The sequence below is a fragment of the Callithrix jacchus genome, chromosome 15, assembly GCF_049354715.1.
Source record: "Callithrix jacchus isolate 240 chromosome 15, calJac240_pri, whole genome shotgun sequence".
Classification (NCBI taxonomy): Eukaryota; Metazoa; Chordata; class Mammalia; order Primates; family Cebidae; genus Callithrix; species Callithrix jacchus.
Window position 1 is genome coordinate 35,098,882 of NC_133516.1, and position 19,935 is coordinate 35,118,816.

Here is a 19,935-nt window from a genome sequence, read left to right on the forward strand (position 1 = left end):
AGCTGGGTCAGGGCCAGTCACGGTGGCTCATGCCTATAATCGTAGCACTTTAGGAGGCTGAGGCAGGTGGATCACCCGAGGCGGGTGGATTGTGCCATTGCACTGCTGCAACCTGGGCAACAAGAGCAAAACTCCACCTCAAAAAAAAAAAAAAAAAAAAAAAAAAAAAAGCCGGGTCAAAGGATATGTATATTTTAAAATTTGTTAAGACACAGTTTCACTCTTGTTGTCCAGGATGGAGTGCAGTGACGTGATCTTGGCTCACCACAACCTCCACCTCCTGGGATTAAGCAATTCTCCTGCCTCAGCCTCCCCAGTAGCTGGGATTACAAGCATGTACCACCACGCCCAGCTAATTTTGTATATTTAGTAGAGACAGCATTTCTCCATGTTGATCAGGCTGGTCTCGAACTCCCGACCTCAGGTGATTCACCCGTCTCCCAAAGTGCTGGGATTACAGGTGTGAGCCACCGCGCCCAGCTAAATTTTTACAGGTATTATAAAATTACTTTCCATAAAGGGAGTCCTAACTTGCAGACTACCACAAAGTAGGTAAATACCATTTCCTTATGTTCTTGTCAACTAGTGAGAAATGTCTTCTGGATCTTTGACAATTTGACAGGTAATCTCAAAAAAGAAAAATCATCTGGGTAGTTTAACTAGCATTCTCTTGCCTCAGCCTCCCAAGTAGCTGGGAATACAGGCGTCCGCTACCACGCCTGGCTAATTTTTTGTATTTTTAGTAAAGATGGGGTTTCATTATGTTGACCAGGTTAGTCTTGAACTCTTGACCTCGTGATTCACCCACCTCAGCCTCTCAAAGTGCTGGGATTACAGGCGTGAGCCACCACACCTGGCCATTCTTTCTTACAGGGTCATGTTGAGAATTTAATGAGACCCTAGATATAAAACTGGTATACAAACTGTAAAATGTAACACATTCTCTTTTTTTCTTTCTTTTTGCTCTGTCACCCTGGCTGCAGTGCAGTGGCTTGATCTTGGCTCACTACAACTTCTGCCTCTCGGGTTCAAATGATTCTCCTGCCTCAGCCTCCCTAGTAGCTGAGACTACAGGTACATGCCACCATGCCTGGCTAATTTTTGTATTTTTAGTAGAGATGGGGTTTCACTACATTGAACAGGCTGGCCTAAAACTCCTGATCTTAGGTGATCCGCCTGCCTCGACCTCCCAAAGTGCTAGGATTATAGGCATGAGCCACTGTGTCAGGCCAGAATGCAACATGTTCTAACAGGAATCTTTAGAAAGAAATTACGTCAGTTTCTGTTGGTGAAAATGGAGGAGCAGTGAGCTCTAGGGCCATTCGTTCAGAGAAACAGTGAAAAAGCAGAATAAACTTTATTGAAACTCTGGAAGATAGTCAAAGGTTTACAGCAACCAAGCAAATGCTTAAGTAAGAAAAAAAAGTGACTGAAACTTGGCAGGAGACCCCTGTGGCATTTTAACTTATCCTCACTCCATCCTTACTTTCTGTCCTAGTGGCAGTCTTGAAAATGGCAGCCTCCATTCCTGTTGTGAGATTCTGGTGATAGAGGAAGCAATGCAGCCCTATGCTCAAAGAACTGTGATCATCTGTTTTGACCTGTCAGGAAGCTTTCTAAACACTAATGCAAAGTGCTTGCCTTTATTTTGCTTAACTTGGAATTCTCTCAGGGTGGAGAAGTGGCTAAGCTTCTTTTGTCAAAAACATTATGTCTTAGACTGTTTGTGCTCATACAACAAAATACCACAGATTGGGTAATTTATAAAGAACAGTTGTCAGGGGCCAGGCACGATGGCTCACGCCTGTAATCCCAGCACTTTGGGAGGCCGAGGCGGGTGGATCACGAGGTCAAAGAGAGATCGAGACCATCCTGTCAACATGGTGAAACCCCGTCTCTACTAAAAATACAAAAAAAATTAGCTGGGCGTGGTGGCACGTGCCTGTAATCCCAGCTACTCGGGAGGCTGAGGCAGGAGAACTGCCTGAACCCAGGAGGCGGAGGTTGCCGTGAGCTGAGATCGTGCCATTGCACTCCAGCCTGGATAACAAGAGCGAAACTCTGTCTCAAAGAAAAAAAAAAAAAGAACAGTTATCTCACAGTTCTGGAAGCTGGAAAATCCAAGATCCATTCATAAGACAGGGCAAACCCATTTACATGAGCACCCACCCCTCCTTTTTGTTGTGAGGCTGGCGTGTGGTAGCACGATCTTGGCTCACTGCAACCTCCACCTCCTGGGTTCAAGCAGTTCTCCTTCCTCAGCCTCCTAAGTAGCTGGGACTACCGGTGCATGCCACTGTGCCCAACTAATTTTTTTTTTTTTTGTATTTTTAGTAGAAACGAGGTTTCATCATGTTGGCCAGGATGGTCTCCATCTCTTAACCTCATGATCTGCCCGCCTTGGCCTCCCAAGGATTACAGGTGGGAGCCACTGCCCAGGCCTACATGAGCCCCTTCTATGACAGCAATATTGTATTCACAAGGACAAGCCCTCATGACCTAAACATCTCCTAAAAGGCCCCACTTACCAACACCGTTGCACTAGGGATTACATTTTAACTCATGAATTTTGAAGGGGACACAGACATTCAAAGCACATTTAAAGTCAAATGAACCAGCTGTTGCCAGCTGGGACAAAGGGTATCAGTTGGAGCCAACAGTAGATATGACAAAAGGCCTCAGAGGAAATGGTGGGGAGTGAGATGCTTAGGGGAATAAGGGTTCTGAAAAGTTTCCATATATTGCTGGGAGCTTAGAAGGCCATACACATGCCAACAATTGCGTACATGCTCAGAAAGGACCACTCTGTGAACGAATGGCTCTTAGAGCTTGCTGCTCCTCCATTTCACATGCCAACAATAGTGTACGTGCTCAGAAAAGACCTAAGAAAGCCCTAAGATCTCATTTCTGGCTGACTTTCAAGTTCTATACAAGCAGGAATTAAAGGCAAAGCAGAGTTGTAATCTGCATGGCTGAGTGTTGAAGGTGTGCTCCAACATACACAGAGAAATCAGCTGTGAAGATGGGGAGTTCTGTGGTTTTATTGGCGCCAGGCATTTATGAAAACCTCTGTAAAATCACTGGCTGATCACTAAGCTTATCAAACAGAGAATATAGTGACCACATACAGCAACAACAAAAAATCTTTTTTTTTTGAGACAGGGTCTCACTCTGTTGCCGAGGCTGGAGTACAGTGGAATGATCATGTCTCACTGTAGCCTTGACCTCCCTAGGCTCAGGTGATCCTACCATCTCAGCCTCCCGAGTAGCTGGGAACATGGGTACAAGTTACCACACCTGGATAATTTTTGTATTTTTTGTAGAGAAAGGGTTTCGCCATGTTGCCCAAGCTGGTCTCGAACTCCTGGGCTCAAGTGATCTGCCCACCTCAGCCTCCCAAAGTATTGGGATTAAAGGTGTGAGCCACTGTGCCCAGCCAAGAATACAAAAAAAAAAAGAAGAGTCACTGAACAAACAACCATAACCTATAACAAGTAGTAAGAACAAAGCCTGAAGATAAGGAGAATTGGATTTCCAGAGTTATCACATTGTAATACCCAAAATGTCCAGTTTTCAACAAAAAATTATGAGGCATGCAAAGAAACAAGAAAGTACAGTCCATTCATAGGAAAGAACAAAACGAATAGAAATTGTTCCTGAGGAAGTCCAGACACTGGACTTACTACATAAATATTTTAAATCAACTGTCTCTTTTTTGAGACAAAGTCTCATTCTGTCATCCAGGCTAGAGTGCAGTGGCATGATCTTGGCTCACTGCAACCTCCACCTCCCACGTTCAAGCAATTCTCGTTTCTCAGCCTCCTGAGTAACTGAGAGTACAGACCTACAGACATGTGCTACCATGCCCAGCTAAATTTTTTGAATTTTTGTTGCTGCCACTGTTTAGCAGAGAAGAGGTTTCACCATATTGGGCAGGCTGTTCTCAAACTACCGACCTCAGGTAATCTGCCCACCTTGGCCTTCCAAACTGTTGAAATTACAGGTGTGAACCACCATGCCTGACCTTAGAGCAACTGTCTTAAATATACTCAAAGATCTAAAGGAAACCAGTAAAATGTCTTAGGAAATAGTGAATACAAATGAGACAAATTATAAAAACTAAAGAGAAATTCTAGGGCTAAAAAGTACAATAACTGAAATAAAAAATTTATTAGAAAGGTTCTACAGAAGATCTGAGCAGGCAGAGAATGAGTGCACCTGAAGAGACCGGTCATTTGAAGTTATCCAGTCTGAGTAGCAGAAAGGAAAAAAAAAGGTAAAGAAAAATGAAGAGTCTGAGAGACTTGTGAGGCACCATTAAATATACCAATAAGTATAATGAGAGTTCCAGAAGGAAGCAGATAAAGGAGCAGAAGGAATATTTGAAGAAATAAGGGCCCCAAACCCCCCAAATCTGATGAAAGACATGAACAAGGCCAGGCATGGTGGCTCACACCTGTAATCCCAACACTTTGGAAAGCCAAGGCAGGTGGATCATGAGGTCAAGAGGTCAAGACCATCCTGGCCAACATGGTGAAACCCTGTCTCTACTAAAAATACAAAAATTGGCCAGGCATGGTGGTGCGTGCCTGTAGTCCCAGCAACTTGGGAGGCTGAGGCAGGAGAACAGCATGAACCTGGGAGGTGGAGGTTACAGTGAGCCAAGATGGCGCCCCTGCACTCCAGCCTGGTGACAGAGAGACTCTGTTTCAATTAAAAAAAAAAAAAAAAAGACATGGACAAAAAAAGACTATCAATGGAGAATTCTATACCTAGAAAAACTATCCTTCAGAAATTAGCTGGGTGTGGTGGCATGCCTTTGGAAGGGTAAAGTGAGAGGTTTGCTTGTACCCTAATTATCAGATATTCTATATATTTATTTTTAAAATTTATTTACTGACTCCCCAACCTCTGCCCAACATAAAAGAGAACAGAGATTTAGATTTAGGCACTGCTATATACCTAATATCCTGAACAGCACCTAGCACAGAAGTAGTAATCAATATTGATGGAATAAACATGATTAAATAAAAAAGCACAAATACCTACCAAGAATACATGTCATGGGGCAGGTTTCTTCCAGATTACTCAGAAATACTTCTTTTTTGTAGAACATTTTTGTGGGCTCATGCTCCGTCTCTTCTGGGTGAATGAAGATGGGGCCATAAAAATATGCAGCTCCATCTCGAACCCACACCTTTTCAATTCTTGGGGAGAAAAATAGAAATTACATTAAAATAGCTTCCTTCTTGAAAGAGTAACAAAAATTACATTAACCAAAACTTAGTAATGTGTACAAATGAGACAAATTATAAAAACGAAATAGAAATTTAGAGAGGTTTCTTTGGCTGTTTTGATAAGACATTATTAATTTTCCCCCATTAAACACATGAAAAGATACTCAGAAAAAGAGAGAGAAACATTTGGCTCTAAGTCCAAGGGAAAAAAATTTTTAACCTAATATCAAGGCACAAAACAATAATTTTATGTAACAACCAGGTTTTCTTTCTGAGATGTTCATGATGAAAACAGAACTAAGCATCTGTCATTGGACTTATAAACCAAAGACACAAACCATCAATATTATGGGTCAGATCACATGAATGGCAGACATTTCTTTAAGACATTTCTTTTTGAAGGTCAACATCTAATACCCCTGGCTGGGCGTAGTGGCTCACACCTGTAATCCCAGCACTTTGGGAAGTCAAGGTGGGCAAATCCTGTGAGCTCAGGAGTTCAAGACCAGCCTAGACAACATGGTGAAATGTGAAATCCCATCTCCACTAAAAATACAAAAATTAGCCAGGCATGGTAGTGTACACCTATAGTCCCAGCTACTTGGGAGGCTGAGAAGATGGCTTCAGGCCAGGAGATAGAGGTTGTAGTGAGCTGAGATCACGCCACTGCACTCTAGAGCCTAAGTAACAGAGCCAGACACTGTCTCAAAAATAAATAAATAAATAAATAAATAAATAAATAAATAAGAGCTCTAGTACCCCTTCATCCCTTGAGAATTTGATGAAAGCCAGTATTCTTGACAACCAACCTAAAAAGTTGACATTATTATTGTCCCATATTCTCGTAATTCCTGATATGAAGTATTGTGCTTATCTCAGTTAATAATAACCGTACCCTTTCAGATCCTCAGGCTTACATACAGAAGTCACCCCTGACTTACCTTTCTCAGACCCTACATCCCATTTTTCAATAATACTATTAATTTGACCTTCAAAATACTATCTTGTGCAATGACCCTGGTCTCAAGCACCATCATTCTTGCCTGGATTATTGCAACCACCTCCTAGGTGGTGGATCTCCTTACTTCTACTTTGACTTTTTTTTTTTTGAGACAGAGTCTCACTCTGTCACCCAGGCTGGAGGGCAGTGGTGTGGTCTTGGCTCACTGCAACCTCTACCTCCTAGGTTCAGGTGATTCTCCTGCCTCAGCCTCCTGAGTAGCTGGGACTATAGGCATGTGCCACCATGCCTGGCTAATCTTTTTGTATTTTTAGGAGAGACGGGGTTTCACCATCTTGCCCAGGCTAGTCTCAAACTCTTGACCTCATAATCCATCCACCTCAGCCTCCCAAAGTGCTGGGATTACAGATGTGAGTCACTGCACCTGGCCTACCTTGACTCTTTATAGTCTATTCTCAACACCAAATAGGCAGAGCAATCCTACTAAGATCTAAATCAAATGTCACTTCTGGTGCTTGAAACAATCAGAAGGCACTCCATGAAACTCAGTAAAAGCTCAAGTCCCTATAATGGTCTCTGAGGCCCTATCTGATGTGGACCCTACCTCTGGCACTTATCTCTTACTAACTCATGAATGGCTCACTCTCCTAGTAACAAACAGGCCTGGCATACTTCTCTCTCAGCTGTTTATACTGGCTTTTCCCACTACCTGGAATCTTTTCTCCCTGGATATTCACATTACTCATCAGTTCCTTTAAGTGTTGGCTCAGTTGCTGACTTCTCTGTGAGGCCTATATAAACTATTCTCCCTGCTCTAACCACGGACCCTCTTCTCCCCCTGTCCTGCTCTAGTTTTTCTACAGCATGTATTATAATCTAACATACTATAAACTTTACTTATTCAAGATGTTTATTGTCTTCATACTAGAAAAAAGCTCCACAAGATATTTATTCACTAATGTATCCTCAGAGCCTGGTAAACGGTAGGTATAATAAATGCTTACTGAATGATGAACAGATAAGAAAAGGAAACTGAAGCCCGGAGGGGTAAATCATTCACTTAAGGACCTAAAACTAGCAGAGCTGAGACTCAGGGAACCAACTACTGTTCTTAACTAGTATCCTCTCCTGCCCAACCCTATACAACTCTGCTGTGTTTGCCATCCAACCATACTGTCATTCTTTTGTCATTTACTTGTTCATCAAATATCTGAGCCCCTACTATGTTTCATGCACTATGATTTGAGCAGGGGATACAAGGGTGAAACCTGACAATAACATAATGAACACCAATACGTGATACGTATGCTAAGGAGAAAGAAATATGTGGTGCTCTGAGAGTGTGCAATAGGGAGACTTTGAACCCAGTCTGCAGGGGACAGGAAAGACTTCCTTTTAAGGAAGTGCCATTTCAAATTTATGCTAAAGGAGTTTACTATATGAAGTAGGCAGGGAGATTTCTGAGCTGAGAGTTCTGTAAGTAGTGGAAGAAAACAAAAGAGCCCATGGGAGTAATTTAAAGAAGAATGTGTGGTTGTGAGGGAATGCTGTGTGAGAAGCTGGAGAAATTGCCAGAGGAAGGACTTGTGTCATCGTTGGAAGGGTGATTAATTTCTACTGGGTCCAAATTTCTTGGATTCAACCTCATCTTCCCTATTTGAATGATACTCACCTGCCCACGCGAGGACGCACAAGGCCATGGGACTTGATGAAGACACAGTCGCCAACCTTCAGCCACATGTCATTGTAATGGAGCTGCTCAAAGTAGTGGCAACCTGGTTCACCATTGGACATTTCCACAGGGACATCTTCTTTTTCCTGTTGTAAAGAAAACTGGCTGAAGAAAGGTAGCTGATAATCAAGAAATAGAGAAGGCAGGAAAGGAAAGCAGACATTCTTTCACATTAACTAAAAAGAAAAAACAACCATTGGTTAGGTGCAATGGCTTACATCTATAATCTCAGCATTTTGGAAGGTCAAGGCAAGAGAACTGCTCAAGCCCAAGTGTTTGAGACCAGTTTGGGCAACACAGTGAGACCTTGTCTCAACTAAAAAGAGAAATTAAAATAAAAAATTAGTCGGGCATGGTAGCGCACACCTGTAGTCCCAGCTACTCAGGAGACTGAGGTGGGTAGATCACTTGAGCTTGGGAGGTCGAGGCTGCAGTGAGCTAGCATAACGCCACTGTATTCCAGCCTGGGTGACAGAACAAGACTCTGTCACACACACAAAAAAAGTAAATTAAAACAAAAAAACCACATAAATAGAAACTTTGAAGGAGGCTAGGAAACAGAAAAATTAGGTTGTTGAAATAAACTAACTCTTATCAAGTATCTATTTTACATTTCTAGTTAATTTTCCTAAAATGTTATCCTAAGATGCTTTTATCCTGTCTTTCTCCTGTCTTCAAATCCCACAGCCCTTAGGAAAAAAAAAAAAAACTGGAGAGGATTTATCAGTATTTAAAAGCAGGCTCATTCATGCATTACTAGAGTATAAGGTGCAAATTCTACACATGCTTCCTCTCTATCACATTTACTGAGTTCTCTTAATGTCTTAACATTAACAATTGATAGACTTAGGCTAGGCACAGTGGCTCATGTCATAACCCCCACACTTTGGGAGGCCAAGGTGGGAGGATTGCTTGAGCCCAAGGAGTTCAAGACTAGCCTGGGCAATATAGTGATACCTCATTTCCAAAAATTTTAAAAATTAGCTGCGCTTGGTGACATGCAACTGTATTCGCAGCTACTTGGGAGGCTGAGGTAGAAAGACTGCTTTGACCTAGGAATTAAGAGTTTGCAGGGAACCAGATTGTGCCACCGAACTCCAGCTTGGGAAACAGAATAAGACCCTGTCTCAAAAAAAACAAAACCACAAAAAACAACTGATAGATTTTAAATGTTTACTATTTTGATTTGTTCCAACATGGAAAGGAATAGCATAGCCTCTGTGACATAAACACACTTGAATGTTTTTTAATAAATTACAGCATCTGTTACCTACTGACTGCTATAACCTTGGGCAAATTACCTGACCTCTTGTGCCTTAGTTTCCTCATTTGTAAAATGAAGACAATGATAGTGTGGACACCAGATAGGGTTGTTAGGAAGCTTAAGTGACATAATCCATGCTCAAGTACATATAAAAATGCTTGACTCATAAAAACCACTTAACAGACTTCATTATTTTTGTTGTTTTATAGTCCTGACTAAAAAAGAAAAAGCAAAAGGAAGATATTTTTAACTAATGTAAATATGGTAAAGAAGAACCATCATTTACTGAGAACCTAACAGACAATGGGCACAGGGCTAGATGTTATAAATATATTAACTCCAAAACACATATAGCTGAGGGAGCTCCAGTGACTCCAAGTTTCTATAGCATCTTCTGGTGAATATTTCAACTTCACACTTAAAAAAACTCTCCAATGTCCCTACAATGTCCAAGTAATTTAACATTCTGATCTTTATGACTTCAAATGTGATACTGAAGTGGTATTCTTGGAAAATCATTAAGAAAGAGGGAAGGCTGGGCACGGTGGCTCATGCCTGTAATCCCAGCACTTTGGAAGGCCAAGACAGGCAGACCACTTGAGGCCAGGAGTTTGAGACCAGACTGGCCAACATGGTAAAACTCCATCTCTACTAAAGATACAACAATTAGCCAGGCATGGTGGTGTGTGTCTGTAGTCCCAGGAACTCGTGAAACTGAGGCATAAGAATTGCTTGAACCCAGGAAGCAGAGGTTGCAGTGAGCCGAGATTGTGCCACTGTATTTCAGCCTGGGCAGACTTTATCTCGAAAAAAAAAAAAAAAAAATCAGAGAGCTTCCATATATATGATGGGAAAGGGACATATGAGAGTGGAAGCTGTGAATAAAACAACCCATGAGATTAATAATACCTTTTCCTTTATGGAATGGGTTCTACTCTAAAGTTATTATTGAAAAAAGTTCCAGCTGGGTGCAGTGGCTCTCACCTGTAATCCTAGCACTCTGGGAGGCCAAGGCAGGTGGATCACCTGAAGTCAGAAGTTCAAGATCAGCTTGATCAATACGGTGGAAACCCATCTCTACCAAAAATACAAAAATTAGCCAGGCATGGTGGCATGTGCCTGTAGTACCAGCTACTCGGGAGACTAAGACAGGAGAATCACTTAAACCTGGGATGGGGAGGTTGCAATGAGTCGAAATCCCACCACTGCACTCCAGCCTGGGTGACAGACTGAGACTCCGTCTCAAAAAAAGAAAAGAGTTCCTGAATGACCTGTCTTGGTCATGTAATATTACAATAAAGATATAAGACCACAAAGACCAAGTAACTCATATACAAAGAGTTCCTAGGGACTTCCAAATATCAGATTAAGAAATCTAAGTTAATTATCATGCTGGCTTCCACTGATAATTTTTTTTTTTTTTTTTCTTTTGAGACAGAGCCTTTTTCTGTTGCCCAGGCTGGAGTGCAGTGGTGTGATTTCAGCTCACTGCAACTTCTGTCTCCCTGGTTCAAGTGTTTCTCCTGCCTCTCCCTCCCAAGCAGCTGGGATTAAAGGCACCTGCCACCATGTTGCCCGCCTCAGCCTCCCAAAGTGCTGGGATTAACGTGTGAGCCACAAGCCTGACCGGATAATTCTTATTTTAAAAGAAATTGTTTTATGATTCCCACACAATCCCATACTGGTAAAATATAAAATATATTACATTCTTTCCCATGCTCCCTTTCTAACACGACACTGTTAGGACATTAAAATGGATGTTTTCTCTACGACATTAAGAATTCCATATTTTTCCAGTTTTCACATGAGCAATTTTAAAACTCCATCTTTCTTGACTTTATACATTTTGCTTGAAATAATTAAAATATTAGAGCATGCAAAACTTAAAATATAAGTCTTCCCTGACCCAACCTCAGAAACAATCGCCTGGTTTAGTATATAGTATATAGTTTTTTATGTTGTTTTCACATTCGTATATGTAAATTACTTTTTTTTCCCCTTAAACCTGTAGCACCTGGTACAAGTACAATCACATCCAAGTATTAACTAGGCTTAACTTTGTTTAGTTTCCAGGATCACATAAGACTGGGTACATTTATGGTGGTATGGCTGCAGCCATCACTTTATTCCTTTCACTGGCTGCAGAGTATTGCATTATATGATTGTATGACAACTCATTAAATTCTTTTTTTTTTTTTTTTTTCTGAGATGGAGTTTTGCTCTATCACCCAGGCTGGAGTGCGCTGGTGCAATATGGGCTCACTGAAACCTCTTCTGCCTGGGTTCAAGTGATTTTCCTGCCTCAGCCTCCTAAGTAGCTGGGATTACAGGCCTGTGCCACTATGCCCAGCTAATTTTTGTATTTTTAGTAGATACAGGTCTTAACCTGACCTCAGATAATCCACCCACCTCGGCCTCCCAAGCAGCTGGTATTACAAGGGTGAGCCACTGTGTCCAGTCAGGGTTTATGCTTTTATAAATAAGTGATGTCGCCTCTTATTGAGAATCCTTTGGAGCACCTGTTTGAGTACTATCATTGGAGCACATTCTTTGCCATAAAACTGCTGGGTCAAAGACACCAATAGGGCTGGGTGCAGTGGCTCATGCCACTAATCCCAGCACTTTGGGAGGCCGAGGCAGGCGGTTCACCGGAGGTCAGGGATTTGTGACAAGCCTGGCCAACATGGTGAAACCCTGTCTCTACTAAAAAGACAAAAATAAACTGGGCGTGGTGGTGCATGCCTGTAATCCCAGCTACTTAGGAAACTGAGGTGGCAGAATCACTTGAGCCCAGGAGGCAGAGGTTGCAGTGAGCCGAGATCACGCCACTGTACTCCAGCTTGGGCAACAGTGAGACTCTATCTCAAAAAAAAAAAAAAGACACCAATAGGATAAAAGTGTGTATGTTCTTATCCTGTACCAGGCTACACGTATTATCAGTCTTTTCTTTTTTTCTTTTTTTTGAGATGGAGTCTTGCTCTGTTGCCAGGCTGGAGTGCAGTGGCACAATCCCAGCTTCGGCTTCCCAAGTAGCTGGGAATATAGGTGCACGCCACCATGCCCAGCTAATTTTCGTTTTTTAGTAGAGACAGGTTTCGCCATGTTGTCCACAATGGTCTTGATCTCTTGATCTTGTGATCTGCCCACCTCCGCATCCCAAAGTACTGAGATTACAGGCGTGAGCCACCTCAACCAGCCTATCAGCCTTTTCAACTCTTGCCATCCTGTCAGGCATTGTACAAACTATTATACATGTTTTTGGCTGCCTCCCTTCTGTAATTTATCTATTTAGGCCTCTGCTCATTTTGTAGTGCTACTTTCCCTACCAGACTCCAAAGAATTCTTTGCATATTAGAAACAGTAGTTCCTAGACTGTTTGATTAACCTTATATTTTCAATCATAAATCAATAAAACAATCAATGGTTTTATATAATGCACAGAAATCCTTGTCTATTCCAAGTTATTGAAAAAAATTATAGGTAAATAACTTTTCTAAATCAAATAAAATTGCTAAACTTTTCTGTAGAGACAAGGTCTTGCTATGTTGCCCAGGGTGATCTGAAACTCCTGGCTGCAAATGATCCACCTGCCTTGGCCTCCCAAAATGCTGGGATTACAGGCATGCCACACTGTACCAGGCTTCAATTTTGTTTCTTAACTGTAGTTTTATAAAATTGAATAAATCTGGCAGGGTAAAGCTCTCTAATTTTTAAATTAAAAAAAAAATACCTCAGTTCACTGTCAAAGGGCAAAGCTCTCTTTCTTGCCCTTTCCCCCTCTTCTTTTCTGGTGACTGTCACATATTTATTCTAATAAGAATGCTAATTTTGTCAAGTTTCAAAAACAATTTATGCACGTCTTTTATGTTGTTTAGTAAATTTTTTTCCTAGAGGTTCTATATATTCCTTGTTAAGGCTATTTCTTAATGTATTTTGTTGTTAGTGTGAATTGGATATTTTCTTCCGTAAGATTTTTCTAACATTTGCTGAAGTATATTCAACACTTTACTTTCAAAAGTCTTATTAGTTCATATAAGAAGACTGTTCATTTATATACAGATTTTGAAATTTCTACTTGCTAAATTTTCTGTTTCCAAACCTTTCCAGTTCATTTCCTCCAATTATCTGCAAAAAAGTAATCCTGCTTTTATTTTGAGACAGTCTCACTCTGTCGCCCAGGCCAGAGTACAGTGGTATTATTTCACCTCCTGGGCTCATAAAATACCCCCACCTCAGCCCTCCAAGTAGTTGGGTGTACAAGTGTGTGCTACCATGCCTGGCTAATTTTCACTTTTTTTTTTTTGGAGACAGAGTCTCACTCTGTTGCCAGGAGCCAAGCTGGAGTGCAGTGGCACAATCTCGGCTCACTGCAACCTCCACCTCCCGGGTTGAAGCAATTCTCCTACCTCAGCCTCCCAAGTAGCTGGGACTACAGGTGCACACCTGTAATTTTTGTATTTTTAGCAGAGACGGGGTTTCACCATGTTGGCCAGGATGGTCTCGATCTCTTGACCTGGTGATCCGCCCGCCTAAGTTTCACATTTTTTATAGAGACTATCCTAGGCTAGTCTCAAAATCCTGGACTCAAGTGATCCACCTGCCTTGGCCTCCCAAAGTGCTAGGATTTGGGGCTATCTATTTGGCCCTCTGCTCATTTTTATAGAGCTGAGTGTGCACTACACACTTTTTGTAGTGTACAGGTGTGAACCACCACACCTGTCCTCTTGCTTCTTTATTGTCAGTATTTTTACTGCTTTTGTTTATCTAACTACATTGGCTAACTTCAGAAAAATATTAAGTAACAGTATGACAGCAAGCCCCTTTGTCCAGTGTGTAACTTTAAAAAGGAATTTGTTTTATGGGTTTTAGGCTTGAGGCACAAATATGAGTTTTTTAAAAATCACACTTGAGGAAATACCTATTGAAAGACTTTTAAAAAATCAAGATGGGTTCTTCACCAAATAATTTTTCCTTTGATCTAATGAAATAATAAATGAAATTCAAAGATTTTCCTAACTTTGAACAGTTCTTCAATCCTTAGAATAAACTCCCACTTCTTGATCATGTTGTTCTCAAAGAAGTCATTTCATTTCACTTACTTTTATTCCCCCAAGTAATTCTGGCATCAATATATATGAATAAGACTGAGTTGCAGTGTTTTGTTTTCATTTGACATGTTGTGGAATCAAGATTATTCTGGCTTTGCAAAACAAACTGGAAATTTCTTGTTCTCCATGCTGTGAAACAGTTTAAACAGTATAATAATCACAGGAACCTTAAAAAAAAAAGTCACCTACCTGTAATCCCGGCACTTTGGGAGGCTGAGGCAGGCGGATCACGAGGTCAAGAGACCGAGACCATCCTGGCCAACATGATGAAACCCCTTCTCTACTAAAAATACAAAAATTAGCTGAGTGTGGTGGCATGGGTCTGTAGTCCCAGCTACTTGGGAGGCTGAGGCAGGAGAATCGCCTGAACCCAGGAGGTGGAGGTTGCAGTGAGCTGAGATCACACCACTGTATTCCAGCTTGGCAAAAGGGTGAGATTCCATCTCAAAAAAGAAAAAAACAAAAAGTCACCAATGGAACTGTCTGACCTCAGTACTCTCTGGAGTCAGTTCTATGATACTTTAAAAAAATTTCTTCATGATGTTATACATTTCTGCATTATATCTCTTCTTGATTCCATTTTGGTAATTTGTAATATCCTAGACAATTAGCCATTTATTGAGGTTTCCAAACATACTAGCAGAAATGTACAGTCTTTATATTTCTTTCACATCGATTGACTGACTGAGATGGAGTTTGACTCTTGTTGCCCAAGCTGGAGTGCAATGGTGCAATCTTGGTTCACTGCTCCACTTCCCGGGTTCAAGCGATTCTCCTGCCTCAGCCTCCCAAGTAGCTGGGATTACAGCTGCCTGCCACCACACCCAGCTAATTTTTTGTATTTTTAGTAGAGATGTAATTTCACCATGTTTGCCAGGCTGGTCTCGAATTCCTGACCTCAGGTGATCCACCCACCTTGGCCTCCCAAAGTGCTAGGATTACAGGTGTGAGCCACCTTCCCTGGCCTTCTTCCACATTTTATGTCTGAGCTGAACCCTATTTTTTTCTCATTATTAGAGAGGTGGCAGTTTATCTCATTGGACTTGGCAAATAGCTTTTAGATTTACCTTTAAAGTATTATTTTATTGCCCAGGCTGGAGTGTAATGGCGCAATCTCGGCTCACTGTAACTTTCACGTCCCGGATTCAAACAATTCTTCTGCTTCAGCCTCTGGAGTAGCTGGGATTATAGGCATGCGCCACCATGCCGGGTTAGTGTTTGTAGTTTTTTAAGTAGAGACGGGGTTTCACCATGTTGGCCAGGCTGGTCTCGATCTCCTGACCCAGTGATCTACCCACCTCAACCTCTTAAAGTGCTGGGATTACAGGCATGAGTCACCATGCCTGGCTTCTTTTTTTTTTGAGATGGAGTCTCACTCTGTTGCCCAGGCTGGAGTGTAGTGGCATGGTCTCGGCTCACTGCAACTTCCACCTCCCAGGTTCAAGTGATTCTCCTGCCTCAGCCTCCTAAGTAGCTAAGATTACAGACATGCGCCACCATGCCCAGCTAATTTTTATATTTTTAGTAGAGACGGGGTTTCACCATGTCAGCCAGGCTGGTCTCAAACTCCTGACCTCAGGTGATCTGCCTGTCTCAGCCTCCCAAAGTGAGAGGATTAGAGGCATGAGCCAATGCAACGCAGCCTGATCTACTTTTAAATTCTAATGTACTATTTTCAAAGTGTAAATTTCTTTCTGTTATGGTTTCCTTCTTTTTGTTTGGCTAAGATTTTGTGTTGTTACTCTTTCTAATTCTGAGTTTGAATACTTTATTGATTTATTTTCTGGAATAGATATTTTGAGATGTAAAATTTTTTTCTGTGTGGCTGTTTTCTGTATACCTTTTCCAATTTTAGTAAATGTGCTGCCAAAGTGAGCACCTGCATACCTTTTCCAAGTTAAAATTGTCTTCTGCTCGACTGTCCTCTGAGTTGTCTGTATTCTTCTCATCATCACCTTTATCTGCATTTGCAAATACAGAGGCCACACGAACCACAGGCAGAGGCACATCCCGAGGGACAAACCTAACTGAGCTGATGGGCATGGTCCACAGTTTAATTTTCTTAAAAGATTTGGTTTTGGCAGAATACCGTGATTCACAGACAAAAACATCTTCATCTCGGAAGTTTTCTGGGCATAATTTAAAGTATTCCTGGGGGGTAGGGGAGACATAAGAATAAAACTAGTTAGGTGGATTTTCTGAAAACCAATCAGAGAAAAAAAAAGAAAAAAGCAAATAACCAACCACACAAACAAAAGCTAAACTGATCAGACTTTCTGGCAGTTAACAAAAAAAAAATAACAGATGACTAGAGATTTAGAAGTATTTCCTTGGCTACAGAATGGACTTATTAGATACAAATTCTTTAAATTATAAAAACAAATAATTCCATTTAGCTTACAATTGCTTTTTGAAAACGTATGAACATCTCATATAGCTATAATGTTCCTTAAAGTTTTTAAGAGGGATCATGTGTTTGTATCAGACATATACACAAAAAGCACACATTATTAGCTACAAACCAAACTGAAAATTTGTCATGATTATCTTTCAAAAAACATCATACTTAAAAATTAGCCTGGCAATATTAAAAACTTAACCTAATTGCATTATAGCCAAATAGTGTAAGCAGCAAGTCATCTTTCATAACCATGTTCAGGTTAATTTCTTCCCAAATCTTTACATATAGCTATACACAGCTTAAAAAATAGTTTAAAACAGAATTCCTAATTTTGTAAATATCAGTATTTTCTGTTTTAAAATTTTATTCCTAGGGAATGAGTGATACTTTTGGGTTTAATGAGTTTCTTACCTTGACAAACATGACCACACACTTGCCTAGAATTTTACTAACGGGAACTTTGTTGTAATAGTCACTCTTGAAAACTTCTTTTTCCAGAAATTTTCGTGTAGCCAGGTGGAATGTTTCATTTGGTCGGTAAAACCAACAGCCATACAACCATTTTTCACCTCAAAAATGGGGAGTGAAGGAGTGGGAAGAGAAAGAGAATCATTGTTAACAGAAATCATTTTTTTTTTTTTTTAAAGAGACAGGGTCTCACTATGTTGCCCAAGCTGAACTTGAATTCCTGGGCCAAAGTGGTCCTCCAACCTCAGCCTCCTGAGTAGCTGGGACTACAAGTATATATCACTGTGCCAGCTCAGAAATCACATATTCTTTGCAAAATTAGGAAATACACCATCAATCCATTCTGCCATGATCTGAATCTAGCACTGTGCTTCTTATGCTACAGTTTCTTATCCATAGAAGAAATAATACTCTAAAATAATAAAGTGTAATGAGACCTAAAAAATGCATGCTACTTTCCTCCTCTCTCTTATATATATTATGCATCCTTAACCTCTTGGGCTCAGGTGATCTTCCTGCCTCAGCCTCTCAAGTTGCTGGGACCACAAGCAAATGCCACCATGCCCTGCTAGTTTTCTTAATTTTTGTAGAGAAGGGGTCTTGCCATATTGCCTAGGTTCTTCTTCATAGTAAAAGTCACATAAAATATATAATGAGGAGGCCAAGTGATGAGACCTGCTCCACTCAGCTCTGGTTAGTACATACCTAGAGTTGTGCACTTTAGTAAGGATATAGATATACTACTGAAGGACATATTTAGCTCTCTGGTGAAGGAATACGAAACTATTTCATGTAATAGGCAGCTCAAAGAACTGGACTGCCTGGATCACATTTCCACCAGCTTTTGGCTTCATTAACTTCTATTTATACTCCAGTTTTCAATTTACAGACAACTGTTCTGGAAAGCCTTTTTGAAAACAAATTCTAAGCCAAGGCACATCATCCTATAATAATTTCTTTTTTATTCATAATCTTCCTTACTGGAGTAGTTTTGCAGGGGAAAAAACATGAGCTTTTTGTTCTTCTGAATCTCTGTCATTCTACCTAAAGTTTGGCTCAAAATATGTTTTCAGTAAGTATCAATTGAATGAATGAATCTCAACCAGACTTTAAGAAGCTGTATTTCTTTGACTCAATAGTGACACTTGCCCAATAGGTCCTATGTTTTTCATATGATGGGTGCTTACTTACATTTATTGATATATTGAACAATTACTATGGAAAGGCATAAAATGTCTGAGTTAAAATTTTCTTCCCTGAGGAGCAAGGAGGAGTCAAATACTCATATCTTACTAAATTGTCCTTTGATTTAAAACAACCTTACCAGCTGAATCCTCCCAGAGTCTTTCAATACAGACTATATGTGGCTGTAGGTTGGCCTCTGCAGGTTCCACATAGACATAATCTCCAACATGGTACATGCTGTTCTTAAAGCTACAGTCCTGGCTGTATGTGCGATGTAAGCCTGAGAGGCCTGCAGCACCAGAGGAATCTTCACTCTTTTCAGCTTCTTAGGTAAATAAATAAGTAAATAAGTAAGTAAGTAAGTAAGTAAGTAAATAAATAAATAAATAAATAAATAAATGAAAAAGGTACTCCATAAAGGGATGCTGGAGTCAGATGTAGGATTCAAACAACACATGCTAATAATACATTTAATTCCATTTGCAACATTCAAGGCAGCAATCAGCAATAGTATGATCTTCACATTCCAGATAGCCCCTACCCAAAATTGTATTTTTGAATTACAGCCACCATTAATTCAACTGAATATATAAGTATAAAAAGGATGCACAGAATAAAAACATCACCTTACTAATATATGATCATGTGGTCATTTTGGAAAACATTAAAGGCACAAGGAAGTATGTATGTCATTTGAAGTCAAGAAATTCTAGAGATAATCTCGATATACTTCATCTCCACTTTAATGCTTCTGAATGTGTTTCATTTCACTAAGTTATTATATGAATGACACATTTAATGTAGTCTTAGAATTGAAGAAATATAGAATACACATATTCTACAATATACTATAAACTACATGTATTTAATATATCATGAACACTTGCCCTGAGAGAAAATGCTTTTCAAAGTATCTTTTATTTTTGCTAAGTAAAACTTATTAATAGTTCCAGTACAAGCTATCATTTGCAAATATCATAGGGTTTTTATTGAGGATAAAGCTTTGCCCAAATCTTTGATTACTTCCTTAGATTAACTTCCCATAAATGGAAGAGCTAAGAATAAGCATTTTAAATGTTATTTATTTATTCTTCCTGAAACAACATTAAATGCCTTTTTTCTTTTTGTAGATGAAGTCTAACTCTGTCACCCAGCCTGGAGTGCAGTGGTGCCATCTCAGCTCATTGCAACCTCCCATGTTCAAGGGATTCTCCTGGCTCAGCCTCCCAAGTATAACCGCGACTACAGGCCCACGCCACTAGGCCTAGCTCATTTTTTATATTTAGAAGAGACAGGGACATGGCCAGGCTGGTCTTGAACTCCTGATCTCAAGTGATCTGCCCGCCTCAGCCTCCTAAAGCACTGGGATTACAGGAGTGAGCCACTGGGCCTGGCTATCTAAATTTTAAAATAGTTTTTCTAGTATTGTAAAGAATGTTACTGGTAATTTGATAGGATTAGCACTGAACCTGTAAATTGCTTTGGGCAGGATGGCCATTTTAAGGATATTGATTCTTTATATCCAAGAACATGGAATGTTTTTTCATTTGTTTTTGTCATTTCTGATTTCTTTGAGCAG

General features: G+C 40.4%; 1 protein-coding gene across 50 annotated transcripts in view; it reads right to left on the reverse strand.

Annotated features, from left to right (window-relative positions):
- The window catches only part of PBRM1 (polybromo 1), a 153,596-nt gene that overhangs the window by 22,323 nt on the left and 111,338 nt on the right, over nt 1-19,935 (reverse strand). For 48 of the 50 annotated variants that reach the window (XM_054245729.2, XM_035275781.3, XM_035275772.3 and 45 more), the window contains 5 exons: nt 18,496-18,681; nt 17,115-17,272; nt 16,190-16,453; nt 7,871-8,016; nt 5,050-5,207 (listed from right to left, as the gene is read on the reverse strand). In XM_054245729.2, the coding sequence (XP_054101704.1) occupies nt 5,050-5,207; nt 7,871-8,016; nt 16,190-16,453; nt 17,115-17,272; nt 18,496-18,681 (912 nt within the window). The remainder of the gene's footprint in view (nt 1-5,049; nt 5,208-7,870; nt 8,017-16,189; nt 16,454-17,114; nt 17,273-18,495; nt 18,682-19,935) is intronic. The other 2 variants (XM_078351114.1, XM_054245720.2) reach the window with 1 other exon arrangement.